Source organism: Nerophis ophidion, linkage group LG23, assembly GCF_033978795.1.
Source record: "Nerophis ophidion isolate RoL-2023_Sa linkage group LG23, RoL_Noph_v1.0, whole genome shotgun sequence".
NCBI classification, from domain to species: domain Eukaryota; kingdom Metazoa; phylum Chordata; class Actinopteri; order Syngnathiformes; family Syngnathidae; genus Nerophis; species Nerophis ophidion.
Window position 1 is genome coordinate 36312270 of NC_084633.1, and position 23972 is coordinate 36336241.

General features: G+C 41.7%; 1 protein-coding gene across 3 annotated transcripts in view; it reads left to right on the forward strand.

Annotated features, from left to right (window-relative positions):
- The window catches only part of bptf (bromodomain PHD finger transcription factor), a 128880-nt gene that overhangs the window by 52370 nt on the left and 52538 nt on the right, over window positions 1-23972 (forward strand). For 2 of the 3 annotated variants that reach the window (XM_061884281.1, XM_061884279.1), the window contains exons 11-20: window positions 1472-1607; window positions 1675-1887; window positions 8772-10188; window positions 10272-10396; window positions 10459-10587; window positions 10670-10820; window positions 16337-16460; window positions 16541-16790; window positions 21677-21810; window positions 21876-21942. In XM_061884281.1, coding sequence (XP_061740265.1) covers window positions 1472-1607; window positions 1675-1887; window positions 8772-10188; window positions 10272-10396; window positions 10459-10587; window positions 10670-10820; window positions 16337-16460; window positions 16541-16790; window positions 21677-21810; window positions 21876-21942 — 2746 coding nt within the window. The remainder of the gene's footprint in view (window positions 1-1471; window positions 1608-1674; window positions 1888-8771; window positions 10189-10271; window positions 10397-10458; window positions 10588-10669; window positions 10821-16336; window positions 16461-16540; window positions 16791-21676; window positions 21811-21875; window positions 21943-23972) is intronic. The other variant, XM_061884280.1, reaches the window with a different exon arrangement.

Genomic DNA, 23972 nt, shown 5'->3' on the forward strand with positions numbered 1-23972 from the left:
TAGTTACTGACAGTGGTTTATACAAGTACAATCCATTTACCATTTTATGAAGTGTTCCATGTGGTGATATCCTTTACACACTGATGTGGCTTTTTGATGCCTGAGGGATCCAAGGTGCGTAAAATCATGGCTTACGTGCAGTGATTTCTCTAGATTCTCTGAACCTTTTGATGATATTACGGAGCGTAGATGGTAAAATCCCTAAATTCCTTGCAATAGCTGCTTGAGAAATGTTGTTCTTAGACACTTTGCTCAGGCATTTGTTGACAAAGGGGTGACCCTCGCCCCGTCCTTGTTTGTGAATGAATGAGCATTTCATGGAAGCTGGTTCTTTACCCAATCATGGCACCCATCTGTTCCCAATTAGCCTGTTCACCTGTGTCATGTTCCAAATAAGTCTTTGATGAGCATTCCTCAACCTTCTCACTCTTTTTTGCCATTCGTGACAACTTTTTTTAAACATGTTGTGGGCATCAAATTCCAAATGAGCTAATATTTGCACAAAAAAACAAATCTTTCCAGTGTGAACATGAAATATCTTGTTTTTTTAGTCTATTCAATTGAATATAAGTTGAAAAGGATTTGTTGTATTCTCTTTTTATTTACCATTTACACAACGTGACAACTTCACTACTTTTGGGGTTTGTATATATCACAATTTATCTGTTTTTTTCTGGACTATAGAGCACATATATATACATATATAGGTTGTGAAATGAGTTATTTAGACAGAAAAAATGTTTAAATGTTTATTTACATACCTTAATTGTTTCCAAACGGTATGGCAGTAAAACGGCTGATCAAACAAAACAGAAGTCATGGTCATGGACCCACTGGCTGCGCGAGCTGGCTTTCCAATAAGCTAAACAGACTCAATAACTCCACGGTGATGCTTTAGTGAATTTATTGAGGACATTTGTGAAACTGAAACAATACAAAAAGAATGTGTGAGTTAATAATGCTAACACAGACACTCTGTGTTAGCATATTAGCTAATGCTAAGGATTTTAGCTTCTTTACATTGCGATAGCACGGACAAACATGCATGAAAACACTCCTACAGACATCACATGGAACGGTTTAATAAGTATGAACTGTTTTAGTTGTATTGTAATATTTCTATTTTGTATATTGTTACTTGGAGGGATGAATTTATAGAAATAAACGCTTTGGACGATTAGAAGAGAAAACGGCGCTTTTCCTTCCAGTTCAAAGCTTCAAACAGCAGGAATTCATTCACCCACAGCACGTTCAATGAGCGAACTCATCCAAAAGAGGGCGCCAAAGCAAAAAAAACAATAACACACCGTTGAAGTGTCTTTGCATGTGTTCAATAAAAGCTAGCAAAGAAAAATCCATAGGCACCGTTTTCGAAGCCTAAAGGTTCAAAGCGTGGGAAGAAAGTAGCGGCTTATAGTCCGTAACTTAGCTACTTTAATTAAGTGCTTTATTTTGGTACTTTTTGGACTAGGTGTGGAAGCAGAAGGGGGAGGAGTACAGAGTGACAGGATATGGCGGCTGGAGTTGGGTCAGCAAGACCCGTGTGCCTCGTTTTGTTCCCAAATTACCGGGAAACACAAACGTAAACTACCGTCAGGAACTGGAAGGTAAGAAACAATCTTACCCCCCCGGATGTAATTCAGCTGTCGCTCACGTGTACTGTCGTCACCGCAGCCAAGATGCGCGAGGAGCAGGCCTGTAAGAAGGAAGAGGGCAAGATGGAGACGGCAGCAGAGGACAAGCAGCAGGCCTCCATCAGTGCATCATCTCAGGGCTCCGCTGCAGAACAAGACCGCTTCTCCAAAGAGCAAGTGAAACCCACAGGGCAGGAGCAAGAAAAGACAGAGGTCGAGCCCTGCCTTAACGCTCCTTCTAATGAAGAAAAAGGTAAGCAATATTTCTAGATTACTGTTTGACATACAAATTACAAGGTCTCTAAAATTCCTATAAGCCTTACAGAGGTCATATTATTATTAGAAATGTCCGATAATTCCTTTTTGCCGATATTGCCCAACTCTTAATTACCGATTTTGATAATAACCGATACCGATATATACAGTCTAAAATTAACACATTATTATACCTGTCAGGTTCAAACATCGATGACATCTATTAAACAAGACAAGAAGCAAGGAAATAAACACAGAAATAATTCAATTTGGCTCAATTGAGGAGAAACGTCTGGTTTGTACTCTTGTACAGTTTCCAGCACGCTCTGGTGAAATATTGTACTAGTCCTCCTTTATTTGACTTTCTCTGACCACATGACCACAGCTGTTTCTAAAGGAATGGGGAGTATGTAAACAGCCATTGTTTTCGGTCACATTAACACAAAAGAAAAAGATGCCCCGGGCTTGGGCTGGTCTTGAATTTAGCCTCGGCAAGTCTTGGATCACAATAGATAACCCCGCCTCCCGCCTCCTCCCATCGTACACAATGGAATTTTCCAAGCCTTTGGCTTGGTGCAACAAAGACATACTCTTGTCTGTTCATTCATTTACATAGAATTTTTCTAACAATACCTAATTTTGTTGTGATGCCTCGCTGGATGAATTCAACAATGTTACAAGGTTTTCCAAAATAAATCAACTCGAGTTATGGAAAAAAATGCCAACATGGCACTGCCATATTTATTATTGAAGTCACAAAGTGCATTATTTTCTTTAACATGCCTCAAAACAGCAGCTTGGAATCTGGGACATGCTCTCCCTGAGAGAGAATGAGGAGGTTGAGGTGGGCGGGGTTGAGGTGGGGGGCGGGGGGTGTATATTGTAGCGTCCCAGAAGAGTTAGTGCTGCAAGGCATCCTGGGTATTTTTTTCTGTTGTGTTTATGTTGTGTTACAGTGCGAAATGTGTTTTTTCATTCGTGTTTGGTGTGGGTTGACAGTGTGGCGCATATTTGTAACAGTGTTAAAGTTGTTTATACGGCCACCCTCAGTGTGACCTGTATGGCTGCTGACCAAGTATGCCTTGCATTCACTTGCCGTAGATATTATGTGACTGGGCCGGCACGCAAAGGCAGTGCCTTTAAGGTTTATTGGCACTTTGTTCTTCTCCCTACGTCCGTGTACACAGTGGCGTTTTCAAAAGTCATACATTTTACTTTTGAAACCGATACCGATAATTTCCGATATTACATTTTAAAGCATTTATCAGCCTAACTGATTAATTGTTATGATTTTTTTCTTATTGTAAAAAACTTCCTTGTGGTCTACATAACATGTAATGGTGGTTCTTTGCTCAAAATGTTTCATAGATAATGTTTTACACATCTCCAAGCCGCTTCAGGGGTCCCCGTTTTGTGGGGTACCTTATTTACGTGCCTCCACTTTGACTGTGTCTTATCCCCCGTCAGCCATGTTGTAGTTTTTAGTGCTTCCATATGGAGTCCTAAGTTAGAACTAGGGTTGTACGGTATACTGGTACTAGTATAGTATCGTGGTAGTAATGAATCAAAAACGCGTCACATAGTGACATTGCTGGTTTACGAGCAGAGGAGCATGTTGGGCAGCGCGCACACACAGAGTACTTACAAGCAGCCACAGTGTGTAGACAGACAAGGGAGAATGGATGCATTTTGGTGTAAAAAGTCAAGATAAAGGTGAAGTTATAACACTGAAACACCCTCAGGAAGAGCTGCTTTAAGATACGGCTAGCTAGCTAGCGGCTAACATCCATCCACAGTGTTTTAGCTACTTCTAAGTCACTATTTCTCGTCTCCATGGCGACAAATAAAGTAAGTTTGTTACATGTATCACGAACACTGGAGGAATAGCTAAAAATGCTTCACTACACACCGTAGGAGGATACAATAGCAACTTTACATTTACGAAATGTTACTGTAAAATTGTGGTTTTTGTAAACAAAAAACACAATTTTACAGTAAAATTTCGTAAATGTAAAGTTTTCACTGTAAAATGGATAGTTTTACTTAAAACTATTTCTAGAATTAATAATGAAATCCAAAGGCAAGTTCATATATTATTCAATGTTTATCAATCAATCAAAGTTGACTTATATAGCGCTACATCACGAGGGTCTCAAAGGGCTGCACAAGCCACAACCACATCCTCGGCTCAGATCCCACATCAGGGCGGTTTGTACATGACAAAACAGATGAAAACTTGTACAAGCATGGAGGTCAACAATTTCTTTGTGTGTGTCTGGGTCAAGGACGTTGGTATCAAGACTCTCCCGGATAAATAGACTTAGATTGGTCACATCTAGTCTTGGACTTAGATCGGTCACATCTGGTCTTTTACTTGGATTGGTCACATCTAGTCTCGGACTTAGATTGGTCACATCTAGTCTTAGACTTATATTGGTCACATCTAATCTTGGACTTAGTTTGGTTTCATTTAGCATAAGACTTATATTGGTCACATCTAGTCTTGGACTTAGATTGGTCACATCTAGTCTTAGACTTAGATTGGTCACATCTAGTCTTAGACTTAGATTGGTCACATCTAGCCTTGGACTTAGTTTGGTCACATTTAGCCTAAGACTTAGATTGGTCACATCTAGTCTTGGACTTAGATTGGTCACATCTAGTCTTTGACTTAGATTGGTCACCTTTAGTCTTGGACTGAGATAGGTGACATTTAGCCCAAGACTTAGATTAGTTACAGCGAGTCTTGAACACAGGTTGATCACATCTAGTCTTGAACTTAGATTGGTCACGTTTAGTTTAAGACTTAGATTGGTCACATCTAGTCTTGGACTTAGATTGGTCACCTCTAGTCTTGGACTGAGATTGGTCACGTTTAACCTAAGACTTAGATTGGTTACAGCGAGTCTTGGACTGAGATTGGTCAAATATAGTCTTGAACACAGATTGATCACATCTAGTCTTGAACTTAGATTGGTCACATCTAGTCTTTGACTTAGTTTGGTCACATTTAGCCTAAGACTTATATTGGTCACATCTAGTCTTGGACTTAGATTGGTCACATCTAGTCTAAGACTTATATTGGTCACATCTAGTCTTGGACTTAGATTGGTCACATCTAGTCTTAGACTTAGATTGGTCACATCTAGCCTTGGACTTAGTATGGTCACATCTAGTCTTTGACTTAGATTGGTCACCTTTAGTCTTGGACTTAGATTGGTCACATCTAGTCTTTGACTTAGATTGGTCACCTTTAGTCTTGGACTGAGATAGGTGACATTTAGCCCAAGACTTAGATTAGTTACAGCGAGTCTTGGACTTAGATTGGTCACATCTAGTCTTGAACACAGGTTGATCACATCTAGTCTTGAACTTAGATTGGTCACGTTTAGTTTAAGACTTAGATTGGTCACATCTAGTCTTGGACTTAGATTGGTCACCTCTAGTCTTGGACTGAGATTGGTCACGTTTAACCTAAGACTTAGATTGGTTACAGCGAGTCTTGGACTGAGATTGGTCAAATATAGTCTTGAACACAGATTGATCACATCTAGTCTTGAACTTAGATTGGTCACATCTAGTCTTTGACTTAGTTTGGTCACATTTAGCCTAAGACTTATATTGGTCACATCTAGTCTTGGACTTAGATTGGTCACATCTAGTCCTAGACTTAGATTGGTCACATCTAGTCTTGGACTTAGTTTGGTTTCATTTAGCCTAAGACTTATATTGGTCACATCTAGTCTTGGACTTAGATTGGTCACATCTAGTCTTAGACTTAAATTGGTCACATTTAGCCTTGGACTTAGTTTGGTCACATTTAGCCTAAGACTTAGATTGGTCACATCTAGTCTTGGACTTGGATTGGTCACATCTAGTCTTGGACTTAGATTGGTCACATCTAGTCTTAGACTTAGATTGGTCACATCTAGTCTTGGACTTAGTTTGGTCACATTTAGCCTACGACTTTTATTGGTCACATCTAGTCTTGGACTTAGATTGGTCACATCTAGTCTTGGACTTAGATTGGTCACATCTAGTCTTGGACTTAAATTCATCACATCTAGTATTAGACTTAGATTGGTCACATCTAGTCTTGGACTGAGATTGGTCACATTTAGCCTAAGACTTAGATTGGTCACAGCGAGTCTTGGACTTAGATTGGTCAAATATAGTCTAAGACTTAGATTGATCACATCTAGTCTTGAACTTAGATTGGTCACATTTAGTCTAAGACTTAGATTGGTCATATTTAGTCTAAAACTTAGATTGGTCTCATCCAATCTCAGACTTAGATTGGTCACATTTAGTCTAATACTTAGATTGGTCACATTTAGTCTAATACTTAGATGGGTCACATCTAGTCTCGGACTTAGATTGGTCAGGTCTAGTCTAACGGCTGGTGCGGGAACCCCAAATGTTTATACTCCAACTCCAGGAGGGTGTGCCTGGGCATAAATGGTTTTGCCCTATCGTAGTGAGAAAAACAACTGTTGGGATGTAAAAGAGCAGTCCTACTGTCAATGCCAATGACCATCATTGAAGAAGAACTTCTCCTTGTTGGCATTGTGCGGCCGGACGAACGTTATCAGCCTCAAATGGTCGGAATCGCCCACATTAGCATCCCATTCAGTTGTAAACAAAGGATAACCTGTGACCAGAATGTTTCTAACTCCTGGTTTTTGTTGGAGGCTAAATTGAAGAGTTTTTAGGAAAGATTGAAAGGACAGTGTTGTATGTGGGAGACAGTTGGCGTCGCAGACCACCTCCTCTGTTCAGGGAAGGTTTTTCAACCTTGACGTAGATGGCTTCTCTCACTGCTCTTTAGTACCATCCGTCATCCCCTTCCAGAATCTGTACAAATGTTCCTCAAAGGAGGTAGACTGCTGAGTCTAGACCTGAAGAGTTTGCCCATTTATACTGTGCCATGCGTCGGCTTAGTTCTTGTTTTGTTTCCCCAATATATGAATCATCATCACCAGATTGTGGTGTCCGGTCTTTAGGATGCACCAGTCTCTGTCTCAGGGTTTTGCCTGGTTTGAAGTTTACTTCGGATGTTGTGTTGGCTAAAAATTCTCAGTTTCTCAGTTAGACCTGATCCTTTTACTTCCTCATCCAATCTATTCTCGTTTCTTCTCGAACTTCATGCACTTTACACAAACAACCAGCTGGATGACAAGCAAAACACTGAAGACAAACCGAGCAGTCCAGTTGCGATCGATTGAATCGAGTCTTAGGACACAAAGACCTGGATGAGTGCGAACATCCATAGACAATGTAGAAATAATACTTAAACCTTAAACCAAGTGATCAGTGCAAATGTGTGCGTTCTTTGATTCTGCTCCGTTGGACTGGAGTGCATGCCCCTTTTCTCGTCGTCTTTGGTGAAATCTTGCACTCTTTCGCCCTTCTTGGTTACCTCTCGAGGAACTCTAAAGAAATGTTTATCTTTATCATGATTTGAACGAATCGTACAGCCGAAAACAACACAAGCATAGGGCATTTGTACTTCGAGAAAAGCTAAAGTACCCGTTGAGAACAGACGTTGGCCCGACCATCACCCGTACTTAAAGGGGAACATTATCACAATTTCAAAAGGGTTAAAAACAATAAAAATCAGTTCCCAGTGGCTTGTTGTATTTTTTGAAGTTTTTTTCAAAATTTTACCGGTCTCGGAATATCCCTAAATAAAGCTTTAAAGTGCCTTATTTTCGGCTCTCTGCGAAGACACTGGCCATTTCCCTGTGACGTCACACAGTGCTGCCAATGTAAACAAACAATGGGAATACCACAGCAAGATATAGTGACATTAGCTCGGATTCAAACTCGGATTTCAGCGATTCAAGAGATTACGCATGTATTGAAACAGAAGGTTGGAGTATGAAAATATTGAAGAAGAAACTGAAGCTATTGAGCGAATAGCTATTGACGCTATTCATAGCCATAGCATGGCCGAATAGCTGCATTAGCATCGCCGGTAAAATGTGCAGACCAAACGATCAGGACTTTCGCATCTTTTGACACTGGAGCAACTTAAATCCGTCGATTGGTAAGTGTTTGTTTCGCATTAAATGTGGGTGGAAGGAAACGTAATATAGTTGCGAATGCATCGACAGGTTATCCATACATCTCTGTTCCATGTCTGCTTTAGCACCGCCGGTAAATAGCATGTTAGCATCGCTTAGCGTAGCATGCTAGCATCGATTAGCTGGCAGTCAAAATCAACAAAACTCACCTTTGTGATTTCGTTGACTATCGTTGCAAATGCATTTGCATGTTATCCATACATCTCTGTGCCATGTCTGCCTTAGCATCGCCGGTAAAATGTGGAGACACTCTGGCACATTCAATGGGGGTCTGGCGGCAGATTTCTTGCCAGTGGTGCAACTTGAATCCCTCCCTGTTAGTGTTGTTACACCCTCCGACAACACACCGTCGAGGCATGATGTCTCCAAGGTTCCAAAAAATAGTCAAAAAAATGGAAAATAACAGAGCTGAGACCCGGTGTTCGTAATGTGTTGAAAATGAAAATGGTGGGTGTATTACCTCGGCGACGTCACGTCGTTCTGACGTCATCGCCTCCAGCGAGATAAACAGAAAGGCGTTTAATTCGCCAAAATTCACCCATTTAGAGTTCGGAAATTGGTAAAAAAAATAGATGGTATTTTTTCTGCACCATCAAGGTATATATTGACACTTACATAAGTCTGGTGATAATGTTCCCCTTTAACGACCTGGATGTAATGTAAATCCAAGCAATAAGCCATTGCGGAGAAAGCTGGGGAAAATACTTCTTATATGATGCCAGTTATGGACCTTTTACGACACACATATCTATAAACACTTCACCTTGACATTATCTCCTTGCTCTATTCATTGCAGAAGAGGTTGAAAACAAAGACCGATCTTCGTCCGCTGTTCAGCCTGTAAAAGAAGAGCCCATCCAGAAAAGTCACCAACCTAACGAGAAGTCCGCTGCCCCGGAGCCTTCGTACGATGTTGTCAACGTCAGCGAAGGATTCCAGTTGCGGACGGCTTATAAAAGGAAGGTGAAGCCCTCCAAACTGGACGGACTGCTGGAGCGGCGTGTCAAACAGTTCACCTTGGAGGAGAAGCAGAGATTGGAGAGAATGAGACAAGCGGCCTTCCTCTCCAAAATAACCGCCTCGAAGTCCGCGTCTGTGGTGAAGACTGAAGGATCCGCATCATCCAAACAACTGCCTGCTGCCAGCCCGTGCGTCAAAGGTGAAGGAGACAAGGACCCACAGAAGAAAGACCCTGTGGTCAAAAAGCTGGACTTTGAGCAGGAATGCAGCAGCCTAAAGACAAACACGGACGTCAAATTGGAGTCCACAGACATCAAACCCAGCGTGCAGGCAGAATCTAACCTTGTGCGGGAGGACAGTGGAGGGACTGCGGCGCACACAGAAGTGAACGGAGGAAGAGTTGGGCTCAACTTTAACACCAACTTTAAATCAGAAAGTCAGGCCAAAACTGAGAAACAAGAGGTGGGTCCAGTGGGAGACAACCCCAAGAAACGTGGCCATGAGGCGATGGAGCAAGGCAGTGAGAAGACAGACTTTAGTAAGACCAACGCAGAGCATGTGAATGGAGAAACTGTCCCCAGTGCTCCTTTGGATTCAAACTCCGACCTCAGCGTTCCGCTCCCCAGTGATAGCAAAGAGCCTGTTAAGACTCTAATGAACGGAAACATCTCCCAGAATGACGGTTCTTACGACGGTCAACCACCTCCTTCAAAGGTCCCAAAATTAGAGAATCACGTGGCTGAGAAAGCCGACCCTAGAACTGCTGTGAGTAGTCACGATCGGGATGTACTTGCAGTACCCACTGATACTCAATCTTCAAGTCAACCAAGGGCCTCCTGCCTCCGTAGCAGTGGCAATGGCAGTCATACCACCTCCACGCAGTCTCATAACCCTCAGACCGTAACCTGTGGAGCAGCAGTCCCGCAGAGGTCCAAATCCGCTACTGGTCCAAAGCAGGCCACCCCAGCTTCAGCCATGACCATAAGCAAAGCCTACACCACCAGTGACCGGGTCAGTCTTCTCAAGTTCTCCAAATGTAAGAAGGCCCGCTCGGGCACGGCGCTGCCGTCCTATCGCAAATTTGTCACCAAAAGCAGTAAAAAGAGCATCTTCGTCCTGCCAAACGATGACCTGAAGAGGCTGGCGAGGAGAGCGGGCATCAGAGAGGTGCCCATCTTCAGTTACAATGCCAAGCCAGCCCTGGACATATGGCCCTACCCTTCACCTCGGCCCACTTTTGGAATCACATGGAGGTTGGGAGCACATCTGCATCTCGTCCGTTCCCTCCTTTCTGTTCTCTTTAACGGGTGAATTCTTCTACTCCTGACCCGTTTAGGTACCGTCTCCAGACCGTGAGGTCTCTGGCAGGAGTCAGCCTGATGCTCAGGCTCCTCTGGGCCTGTCTCAAGTGGGACGAGATGGCTGTGAAGCCCTCTGCAGCCGTGGGTCTAACGCGGAAAGGTGACTATTCGCGTTCTGCCGAGTGTCGGCGTGCGTCGTAACTGTTGGCTTTCTCTCCTCAGAAACCACAGACACCGACGTCACCACCACAGAAATCATCAAACGCAGGGACGTAGGCCCTCACGGCATCCGCTCGGAATACTGCATCAGGAAGATCATCTGTCCCATCGGTAACAGGGACACTCCCAAAGGTAGGGCTTTGCCTTGTAGGTTTGACACGGTAAATGTTTTAAGAACATTCCGTCAACCCTGTCCCTTTTTCCCTGCGAGTAGAAACTCCCACGCCACAGAGAAAGGGCCTGCGATCGAGCGCCTTGAGGCCCAAGAAGCAGGAGTCCAAAAAGCCGACGGGGCCAATCGCCGTGGAGACGTGGATTGTTGAGGAAGAGCTGGAGTTGTGGGAGATCAGAGCCTTTGCGGAAAAGTGAGAGCTAGAGTAGACGTCACACATTTATGGCGGAAAAACTTTCCCACTAAGAGCTGCAGAATCAAAACCAGTACAATATTCTGATTTTTTTTAAAGCTTTGTGTTTGTTTTGTCAGCATTTCAACTTTCTCTCATCAAATTACACCGTAATGGGATATTTTTACATACTGTGTTGTACGGTTGAAAAATTAGCTAAAAATGTGAGCATATTAATGTTAGCATGCTAGCATGCTAATGTTATCAAGCTATAGGGTTGCAAAAATAGCAACAAAAAAAGTTTGCATTTGTCACAAACCAAGTTATTCAACCCTGAGGTGTAGGGTTGCAAAATTAGCTTAAAAAACGTTAGCATGTGTCACATAAGTTGTTCAACTCTGAGGTGTAGGGTTGCAAAATTAGCTTAAAAAAAGTTAACGTGTCACATACCAAGTTATTCAACCCTGAGGTGTAGGGTTGCAAAATTAGCTTAAAAAAGTTAGCCTGTGTCACATACCAAGTTATTCAACCCTGAGTTGTAGGGTTGCAAAATTAGCTAAAAAAAAAAAAAAGTTAGCATGTGTCACATACCAAGGTATGTAACTCTGAGGTGGAGGGTTGCAAAAATAGCAAAAAATAAATAAATAAAAGTTAGCATGTGTCACATACCAAGTCATTCAACTCTAAGGTGCTAAGGTGTAGGGTTCCAAAATTAGCTAAAAAAAAAAAAAGTTAGCCTGTCACATACCGAGTTATTCAGCTTTGAAGTTTATGGTTGCAAAATTGGCTAAAAGAAACTTTAGCATGTGTCACATACCAAGGTATGTAACTCTGAGGTGGAGGGTTGCGAAAATAGCAAAAAATAAATAAATAAAAGTTAGCATGTGTCACCTACCAAGTTATTCAATGCTAAGGTGTAGGGTTACAAAATTAGCTAAAAAAAAAAATAAAAAAAGTTAGCATGTGTCACACACCGAGTTATTCAGCTTTGAAGTGCATGGTTGCAAAATTGGTTAAAAAAAAGTTTGCATGTGTCACATACCAAGTTGTTCAGCTTTGAGGTGTAGGGTTACAAATTTTGCTTAAAAACGTTAGCATGTGTCACATACCGAGTTGTTCAACTCTGAGGTTTAGGGTTGCAAAATTAGCTAAACATTTTTTTTAGCATTTGTCTAATATGGTCTGGTATCTGCACTTTTTTATATGAAGCCATGCTATTGTAACACGTGGCTTGGCGTTGTCTTGCTGAAATAAGCAGGGGCGTCCATGATCACGTTGCTTGGATGGCAACATATGTTGCTCCAAAAGCTGTATGTACCTTTCAGCATTAATGGTGCCTTCACAGATGTGTAAGTTACCCATGCCTTGGGCACTAATGCACCCCCATACCATCACACATGCTGCCTTTCACACTTTGACTCAAGAACAGTCCGGATGGTTCTGTTCTTCTTTGGTCCGGATAACACCACGTCAACAGTTTCCAAAAACAGTTTGAAATGTGGACTCATCAGAGCATTTTTCCACTTTGCATCAGTCCATCTTAGATGAGCTCGGGCCCAGCGACGCGTTTCTGGGTGTTGTTGATAAATGGCGTTGGCTTTGCATAGTAGAGTTTTAACTTGCACTTACAGATGTAGCGACCAACTGTAGTTACTGACAGTGGTTTTCCGAAGTGTTCCTGAGCCTACGTAGTGATATCCTTTACACACCGATGTCACTTTTTGATGCAGTAGCGCCTGAGGGATCCAAGGTGCGTAATATCGTGGGTTACGTGCAGTGATTGCTCCAGATTCTCTGAAACTTTTGATATTACGGAGCGTAGATGGTGAAATCTCTAAAATCCTTGCAATTATTGCTTGAGAAATGTTGCTCTTAGACAAGTTGCTCAGGCATTTGTTGACAAAGTGGTGACCCTCGCCCTGTCCTTGTTTGTGAATGAGTGAGCATTTCATGGAAGCTGCTTTGAAATTTCTTAAAGACGATCCTTTAGTGACAAATAGCTTTAAAATGATTTATTAAAGTAACAAACAAATAATAACAAGCTTTGCAAAGCGAGACCAAACCAGAACGACACATCTGTTCGTTCCAGCTTGTTCTAACTCCTTTAGAATTTGACATGACAATTATATATTCTCAGAAGTCCCACCATCCATGCTCATTTACATACAGTACACCAGTGGAATGAATACCCAAAGTCCTGTGAAGGGGAGAGGGTGTCGTTTGCCCAGAGGGGGGTGGGGGTCACTCAGGAAAGGGAACCAATTTAGCTCTGTTGGGGGTCAGGAAGAGGAACACACATGCCCAGGTCGACTATAGTCCACGTTACATCAAAGACACAGGAGACAGAGCTTGATCCTGAGCCCAATAAACAACTTTTGGCGACCCGTTCAAAGAACATCATCAATTAAAACGAGTACAAGTAATTTTGCTATCACAGTACCCAATCATGGCACCCACCTGTTCCCAATTAGCCTGTTCCAAATAAGTCTTTGATGAGCATTCCTCAACGTCTCTCACTCTTTTTTTGCCACTTGTGCCAGCTTTTTTAGAAACACGTTGCAGGCATACAATTCCAAATGAGCTAATATTTGCAAAAAATAACAACGTGAAGATGAAATATATCTTGTCTTTGCAGTCTATTCAATTGAATATAAGTTGAAAAGGATTTGTTGTATTCTCTTTTTATTTACCTTTTACACAACCTGACTACTTCACTGCTTTTGGCTTTTGTAGTAGACTCGCTATGAAGCGGTAAAAACTACAACATGGTGACGGGCAGAACCTTTTACTTTGCTGTGTTGCTGCTTGTATAGTCGGCCATCGGATCAGTGCAAAGATGAGTGAGGTGTCTGCGTCTAAAATACATTTTAGATAAAACCTTAGCAAATAAAAGACATTCATTCAAGTAGAAGCTTTTTTTAAAAGGTTCCCGTATAACTTTCTTGGAATAAAATTATATATATATATATATATATATGTATATATATATATATATATATATATATATATATATATATATATATATATATATATATATATATATATATATATATATATATACATATATATATATATATATATATATATATATATATATATATATATATATATATATATATATATATATATATATATATATATACATATATATATATATATATTAGAGCTGCGCGGTTTGCGGTCTCAACCGGGTGGTTGACATGACGAAAAAATAGATTATAATTAGATTCGGGCGGGTGGCGGTTGAATCATCCGGAATTATTTGACTTACATGGTTCTGGGATCGGTATCTTTTGCCATTTCAAGAGCCATTTAAGATTTGTGTCATAAAGCGAAGAAGACAATAAGAGACGCTATTATTCTCTTGAATGACTGCCGGCAGTCACCCAGATAATAAGTATTAGGGCGTGCTATGAAGCCATTGACTTTGTCGCCTTCTACAACATGTACGATAGGCTTGTCAGTCCAGCATCATGTTGTGTGTGGTTTCCGCGGCAACACGCACACGACTGCAAGGCATACTGGGTGACACAGAGTACACTAATGGTTGTGATATAAACAATTTTAACACTCTTAGTAATATGCACCACACTGTGAAGCCACACCAATTAAGAACGACAAACACATTTGGGGAGAACATCCTCCCAGTAACACAACATAAACGCAACACAACAAATACCCAGATTACTTTGCATCCATGACGATTCCTGACTATTTTATACACCCCGCTAGCAGCAAACCAGCCTCCCCCCCTTGCGTCGGTAAGGTGAGCGGGGTTGGGGGTGCGGGGTTGTAAAATATATTCAGGAATTGTCACGGATACAAAGGATTCTGAGTATTTGTTGTGTTGCGTTTATGTTGTGTACTGTGAGGATGTTCTCCCGAAATTGTCAGGCTTGGACATGGATTGTGTGTGCTCCTTTGAAGCAGCGGGATTACAGGACGAGCCAGGCGTGAATTCAGGTATTAAATAAACAAACAAACTACAAAAAGGCAAACCAAGGACGCGCTCTGTGGCGGATAATAATGTATACTATACTTAAAACAAAACAGCACAATGGCATGACTATATACAAACACAACAAAACTAGCACTGAGGCATAAATACATAAACTTCCACGGCATGGAACTGTGGACGAGGGCGTGAAGGTCGGAACAGCATGGGTAGGGTGCGTGCGAGTGTGAAGATCCCAGAATGATGAACAGAAAGAAAATTACTTACATACTGGCTGTGATAATCAGGAACATGTGTGGGACTGAGTGCAGGGGCGTGGCAAGGTGGGAACTAATGCGTTGGCATGGCAACAAAACCAGGAAGTGAAAAACGTGACTGAATGTCCAAAAACTAAACATAGCATGACCAAAACCAAAACATAACTTACAGGCGTGACAGAAATGTGTTTGTCAATCTTGTTTGGTGTGGCTTCACAGCGTGGCGCATATTAGTAAGTGTTAAAGTTGTTTATATCACAACCATCAGTGTACTCTGTGTCACCCAGTATGCTTTTCAATCTTGTACGTGTTAATGCTCAAGCTGCACACAACATGTTGCCGGACCAACAATCGGTTCGTACATGTTGTTGAGGGTGTCCAAGGCAATGGCTTCACAGCACGTCCATATTCTTGTCATCAGGATGAACGCTATTGGATAATCGCGAGAACGTTAGCGGCTCCAATTTTCTTCGATACTCTGTGAAACAGGATTAAATATCTCTGTGAGTGGTAAATGCGGCCTACCTCTGATGTATTTTAGCGGGCGGTTGGCGGGCAGGTACGGTCCTGATAAAATGTTAGTTCGGGTGGACGGCGGGTGGGTGACGACTTTGGTGATGCGGTTGCGGATGTTATAATAGCCCAGGGGTAGGGAACCAATGGCTCTAGAGCCAGATGTGGCTCTTTTGATGACTACATCTGGCTCTCAGATAAATCTTAGCTGACATTGCTTAACACGGTAAGTAATGAATAATTCCGCTGGTAATCCCAGTGTCAAAAATAACGTTCAAAATATAAAAGATTCTCATGCATTTTAATCCATCCACCCGGTTTCTACCGCACCTGTCCAAGAAGTCGCATTAATGGTAAGAAGTATTATATTTATTCATGTTAATGTTATTAAAAAAGAACAAGAGACATATTACACTCTAAAAATGCTGGTCTTACTTAAAAATGCACGCATTTAGTTGTATTCAGTCTTAAAAAATATATTATATGGCTCTCACGGAAATACTTTTTAAAATTTTTGGCTTGTATGGCTCTCTCAGCCAAAAAAGGTTCCCGACCCCTGTAATAGCCTATCCGCGCATCTCTATAATATATATATATATATATATATTTTTTTTTAAAGGTAATTAAAATTTTGCATGCAACTAAATTACCGCAGTTCATTAAAATGCAAGAGTTTGATTAATCTGATTCAAAAAGGAACGTGAATGTTTTTTCTTTGGCCCGCACCCCTGGCCTCGACTATCAGTTTTGTGTTAACAAGCAAACAGGATTATGACCCTAACACTTGACATTTTTTTTCCTTGACCTAACAGATTGGAGAAGGAGAAGTCCCACGGACCAGATGCCTCCAAGACCAGCAGCACCCTGAAGACCGCGGAGGAAGTCAAGGCCCATCTGGAGAGTCAGCTGAAACAGGCTCGACAGGCCGCCCAGCAGGTGGGGAGAAGGCGCATCTCAAAGTTTGTAGGATTTGAAAACCGCTTGTCTACTCAAAATTCTGCATTTTTTTTTTTTAGAAACGCTTCGAGCAGCAGAGACTGTGTTCAACGCCGCCCGTGCCCACAGTCACAACCATCATCACCACCACCACCACCACTTCTACCAGTACGCCCGTGTCCACGTTCCAGAGGACAGGTCAGGTCACATCAGGGACCAAGATGGTCTTGGCCTCCAAACTGGCCTCCCCGGTCCCCCCGCAGCAAGACAAGAACTTCCACCAATCCTTTGCTTCCTGGGTCAAGGAGGGTCAGACAAACAGCACAACAGGTAACAGGTGTTTGTGTTCTTGGTATATTCCGGACTATAGAGCGCACCGGGATGTAAGCCACACCCACTACATTTTTACATATATTAGTCATACCGGACTGTAAGCCGCAGATATGTACGTTATGAAATGAGTTATTTACACAGAAATGTTTTGTCAACGTTTATTTGCATACCCTAATTATTCTGTAACAAGGCAGTAAAACGGCTGATGAAACAAAACAGAAGTCATGGTCATGGACCCACTAGCGTTGTAAGCTAGCTCTCAATCAGCTAAACAGACTCAATGGCCCTGTTTACACCACACACACCGGATTATAGAGCGCACCACTATATAAGCCGCAACCACTACATTTTAGAAGAAAACTAAATATTTCCATATATTAGTCATACCGGACTATAAGCCACAGATATGTACGTTATGAAATGAGTTATTTATACAGAAATGTTTTGTCAACGTTTATTTGCATACCCTAATTATTCTGTAACAAGGCAGTAAAACGGCTGATGAAACAAAACAGAAGTCATGGTCATGGACCCACTAGCGGTGCAAGCTAACTCTCAATCAGCTAAACAGACTCAATGGCCCTTTTTACACCACACACCGGATTATAGAGCGCACCACTATATAAGCCGCACCCACTACATTTTAGAAGAAAACTAAATATTTCCATATATTAGTCATACCGGACTATAAGTCACAGATATGTACGTTGTGAAATGAGTTATTTACACAGAAATAATTTTGTAAATGTTTATTTGCATACTCTAATTATTCTGTAACAAGGCAGTAAAACGGCTGATGAAACAAAACAGAAGTCATGGTCATGGACCCACTAGCGGTGCAAGCTAACTCTCAATCAGCTAAACAGACTCAATGGCCCTTTTTACACCACACACCGGATTATAGAGCGCACCACTATATAAGCCGCAACCACTACATTTTAGAAGAAAACTAAATATTTCCATATATTAGTCATACCGGACTGTAAGCCGCAGATATGTACGTTATGAAATGAGTTATTTACACAGAAATGTTTTGTCAACGTTTATTTGCATACCCTAATTATTCTGTAACAAGGCAGTAAAACGGCTGATGAAACAAAACAGAAGTCATGGTCATGGACCCACTAGCGGTGCAAGCTAGCTCTCCAATCAGCTAAACAGACTCAATGGCCCTGTTTACACCACACACACCGGATTATAGAGCGCACCACTATATAAGCCGCAACCACTACATTTTAGAAGAAAACTAAATATTTCCATATATTAGTCATACCGGACTATAAGCCACAGATATGTACGTTGTGAAATGAGTTATTTACACAGAAATAATTTTGCAAATGTTTATTTGCATACCCTAATTATTCTGTAACAAGGCAGTAAAACGGATGATGAAACAAAACAGAAGTCATGGTCATGGACCCACTAGCTGTGCAAGCTAGCTCTCCAATCAGCTAAACAGACTCAATGGCTTCGTTTACACCACACACACCGGATTATAGAGCGCACCGCTATATAAGCCACACCCACTACATTTTAGAAGAAAACTACATTTTTCCGTATATTAGTCATACCAGACTATAAGCCGCAGATATGTTATGAAATTAGTTATTTACACAGAAATATTTAGTATATTTTTTTTTGCATACCCTAATTATTCTGTAACAAGGCAGTAAAACGGGTGATGAAACAAAACAGAAGTCATGGTCATGGACCCACTAGCTGTGCAAGCTAGCTCTCCAATCAGCTGAACAGACTCAATGGCCCCGTTTACACCACACACACCGGACTAAAAGAGCGCACCGCTATGTAAGCCACACCCACCACGTTTTAAAGGGGAACATTATCACCATTTCAAAAGGGTTAAAAACAATAAAAATCAGTTCCCAGTGGCTTGTTGTATTTTTTGAAGTTTTTTTCAAAATTTTACCGGTCTCTGAATATCCCTAAAAAAAGCTTTAAAGTGCTTGATTTTCGCTATTTGCGATTCCACTATCCATTTCCCTGTGACATCATACAGTGCTGCCAATGTAAACAAACAATGGCAGATACCACAGCAAGATATAGCGACATTAGCTCGGATTCAGACTCGGATTTCAGCGACTTAAGCGATTCAACAGATTACGCATGTATTGAAACCGATGGTTGGAGTATGAAAGTATTGAAGAAGAAACTGAAGCTATTGAGCGAATAGCTATTGACGCTATAGCATGGCCGAATAGCTGCGTTAGCATCGCCGCTAAAATGTGCGGACCAAACGATCAGGACTTTCGCATCTTTTGACACTGGAGCAACTTAAATCCTTCGATTGGTAAGTGTTTTTTTCGCATTAAATGTGGGTGGAAGGAAACATAATATAGTTGCAAATGCATCTGCAGGTTATCCATACATCTCTGTGCCATGTCTGCTTTAGCACCGCCCGTAAATAGCATGTTAGCATCGATTAGCGTAGCATGTTAGCATCGATTTGCTGGCAGTCAACATCAACAAAACTCACCTTTGTGATTTTGTTGACTTTATAGTTGCAAATGCATCGGCAGGTTATCTATACATCTCTGTGCCATGTCTGCTTTGGCACCGCTGGTAAATAGCATGTTAGCATCGATTAGCGTAGCATGTTAGCATCGATTAGCTGGCAGTCACGCCGCAACCAAATATGTTTGATTAGCAAATAAGTCAACATCAACAAAACTCACCCTTGTGATTTCGTTGACTTTATCGTTGCAAATGCATCTGCAGGTTATCCATACATCTCTGTGCCATGTCTGTCTTAGCATCGCCGGTCAAATGTGGAGACACTCTGGCCCATTCAATGGGGGTCTGGCGGCAGACACTTTAGCATCTTCGAGCCAGTGGTGCAACTTGAATCCCTCCCTGTTAGTGTTGTTACACCCTCCGACAACACACCGTCGAGGCATGATGTCTCCAAGGTTCCAAAAAATAGTCGAAAAAATGGAAAATAACAGAGCTGAGACCCGGTGTTTGTAATGTGTTGAAAATGAAAATGGCGGCTGTGTTACCTCGGCGATGTCACATTCTGACGTCATCGCAAAAAGGGCGATAAACAGAAAGGCGTTTAATTCGCCAAAATTCACCCATTTAGAGTTCGGAAATCGGTTAAAAAAATAGATGGTCCTTTTGCTGCAACATCAAGGTATATATTGACGCTTACATAGGTCTGGTGATAATGTTCCCCTTTAAGGGAAAAAAACACATTTTTTCCTATAAGACTCACCAGACTATAAGCCCCAGATTTTTTGTTGTGAAATTAGTTTTTCACACACAAATACTTTTGTAAATGTTTATTTACATACCTTAATTGTTTCCAAATAACAGGGCAGTAAAATGGATAATCAAACAAAACAGAAGTCCCTGGTCATGGACCCACTGGCTGTGCAAGTTAGCTCTCCAATCAGTTAAATAGACTCAACGGCCCAGTTTACACCACACACACCGGACTATAGAGCACACCGCTATATAAGCCACACCCACTTCATTTTAGGGGAGAAAACATTTTTTTTCCAATATATAAGACGCAGATGTATACGTTGTGAGATTAGTTATTTTCACAAAACATTTTTTTAAATGTTTATTCACATACCTTATTTATTTCCAAATAACAGGGCAGTAAAACGGCTGATCAAACAAAACAGAAGTGATGGTCATGGACCCACTACCTGTGCAAGCTAGCTCTCCAATCAGCTAAACAGACTCAATGGCCCCGTTTAGTGGATCTAACATAATATTGTGAGTGTCCAGTCCATAGTGGATCTAACATAATAGTGTGAGAGTCCAGTCCATAGTGGATCTAACATGATAGTGTGAGAGTCCAGTCCATAGTGGATCTAACATAATAGTGAGTCCAGTCAATAGTGGATCTAACATAATAGTGTGAGAGTCCAGTTCATAGTGGATCTAACATAATAGTGAGAGTCCAGTCCATAGTGAACCTAACATAATAGTGAGAGTGTCCAGTCCATAGTGGATCTGACATAATAGTGTGAGTCCAGTCCATAGTGGATGTAACATAATTGTGAGAGTCCAGTCCATAGTGGATCTAACATAACAGTGTGAGAGTCCAGTCCATAGTGGATCCAACATAATAGTGAGAGTCCAGTCCATAGTGCATCTAACTTAATAGTGAGAGGGCAGTCCATAGTGGATCTTAATAATAGTGTGAGTCCAGTCCATAGTGGATCTAACATTATAGTGAGAGTCCAGTCCATAGTGGATCTAACATAATAGTGTGATAGTCCAGTGCATAGTGGATCTAACATAATAGTGTGAGAGTCCAGTCCATAGTGGATCTAACATAATAGTGTGAGAGTCCAGTCCATAGTGGATCTAACATAATAGTGAGAGTCCAGTCCATAGTGGATCTAACATAATAGTGAGAGTCCAGTCCATAGTGGATCTAACATAATAGTGTGAGAGTACATATTGTACAATACAATTAGCTAGACAGGATGGAGCTAGACCGTGCAGTATTTTATACGTAAGTAGTAAAACCTTAAAGTCACATCTTAAGTGCACAGGAGTTGGTAGGTTATGGACGTCTGGCACTTGTATGTGCGGTTCAAAGCTTTAGACTAACAGGAAACACTATGGACATTCACCCAGCAGCAAACTGGTCCAAAAGATGGCACCGTAGCACAAACAATAACAAACCGATTGAGCGTTTTAGCTCGTTTATTGTGTTTTTTAAACTATTTGCGTTACGGACGTCAGCAAGGACCATACATTAGCCGCACCGTTTTATAATCCGCAGGCTTCAAGGCGTAGGAAAATAAATAGTAGCGCCTCATAGTCCGGAATTGAGGGTTCCTGGTGCTGTGTTTGCATTGTTTACATTGTCATGTGTCGTCTCTATGATGCTCTGCCATCAGCAGTGCAGCAGAAGTGCAGCAGCAGTATATTCCCGTCCGGGCCCCCGGCCAACCTGAGGACGTACAGCACACTCCATCCCACCACCGGCAACATCAACATCAGGGCCAACAGCTCGGCCTCCACTCCTCCACAAGTACTTCTGCCTTCCACTTCATTTCGACGTGCAATACCAAACCTGACGCTTCTTTCCCGCTCCAGATGGTGAAAGCCGGAAGCCTCACACAAGCTGGCACGGTGGTCAGAAGTCCTATGTTGGCTCAACAAGGTATTCTTTCATTTCGGATATTTAAAGGTGAACTGCACTTTTTGGGGGGGAATGTTGCATTTACAATCCTTACGGAAGACAATAACACAAGGGTGTGCATTACGTGGATGGTGGAGGGTGTGTCAGTCCATCGCCAGCCAGGCATTAACAAAATAGACCTAGAAATGATCCATCATCAGTCTTCACCAAGATGTCACTTGATTGACATTCACGGCACCGGGAGGGTCTTATGAAATGGCTGGCTGCTGCTAGATCGTTGCACGATGAGTTGCAAATCGTGGCTTTATGGAGGTCTTGCACACAGCCAATCCAACAAAACTCTACCGCTCCCTCACCTCGCTCGCCCACACACTCACTTCACATGCTGTCACATATTAAAGGGCCACACACACACACATACGTTTCTCTCATAACACATGCTAACCCATTTGAAGCGTCACCACCGAATTTAAGCAGCCTCTCCTCGGCGAGTCAGGCAGGGCTAAAGCAATAACAAATGTTTTTATAGCAGCAGATTTAAGTCCATATTGCATCACAAACTAGATTTTGACCCACTTCTATGGTGGAAGAACAATGAGCCAATATATCCTCTTACTGCCAATTTAGCCAGGCTGGGGGGGAAAAGAAAAGTTAATCTGAGGCTGAGTTGACTTGAAACTGTTTAATGTTGCACTTTTTAAGAAAAAACGACCGACAAGAAGTGAAGTAAAGTGAATTATATTTATATAGCGCTTTTTTCCTGTGACTCAAAGCGCTTTACATAGTGGAAGCCAATATCTAAGTTACATTTAAAGCAGTGTGGGTGGCACCGGGAGCAGGTGGGTAAAGTGTCTTGCCCAAGTACACAAAGGCAGTGACTAGGATGGCGGAAACGGGAATCGAACCTGCAACCCTCAAGTTACTGGCACGGCCACTCTACCAACCGAGTTATGCCTCTAGCAACACTTTTCATTTCAACACTCGCGTGCCGTACCTGTTGTCAAAACTAAAGGCCGACTAAAGTTCCTGTCTTCACAATAAAAGCCCTGCTTCATCCTGCCTGCGCTAACAAAATAAGAGTCTCAGAAAGCTAGCAATACATTGAGTTTGCCGCCAATGTATTTCTTGTGAAGTGTATAAAAAGGAGTATGGACGCTGGACGAATAAGATGGCAAAAGCAAGCATTGTCATGTGGTATTGGACTGAAAGGAGGACTTTTTTTTTCTCTTCCGTTTGAAAATATGTAAGTTATCATCACTACTGTCTGATTCCAATCAATGCAAGTCATCGCCATCATACACACTTATATTATTGTCTTGATGGAAGAAACTTGCTTGTACTATCATTAAACACCTTTCACTTGTTAACAAAAACGACAAAATAAAACTGCAGCGATTTGGATGTCAATAGGTGGGATGCGAACCTGCAACCCTCAGGTTTCTGGCACGGCCGCTCTACCCACTACGCCATGCCCCCCCATTTTGACCCACTTCTATGGTGGAAGAACAATGATCCAATATATCCTCTTACTGCCAAGTTAGCCAGGCTGGGGGGGAAAAGAAAAGTTAATCTGAGGCTGAGTTGACTTGAAACTGTTGAATGTTGCACTTTTTATATGTAGAAGAAAAGTTTTGTCATTTTATTTAATCTGAGCAACAACTTGAGGCAGTTTAATGTTGATTAACGTGGACCCTGACTTAAACAAGTTGAACAACTTATTGGGATTTTACCATTTAGTGGTCAATTGTACGGAATATGTACTGTATGTCAGACTTGGACTTGGGTGGTTTTCCCGTAGTGCGAAGCATATGGAGTGGAAACGGCGATAGTGTGAAGGTAAAGACATCTTTATTTTAACACTAAAACTAAAAACAAAAGCGTGCACAATGGCGGTACAAAAAACTGGGCTTTGAAACAAAAGACTAGCACAATGGCAGTTAAGTATAAACATGAAACAAAAACTTGCACTGTGGCAGAACTATGAAAAACTAAAACAAAAACACTTACTGTGACCGAAACAAGGGGCATGGATAGCAAGGTGCGTAGCAGGT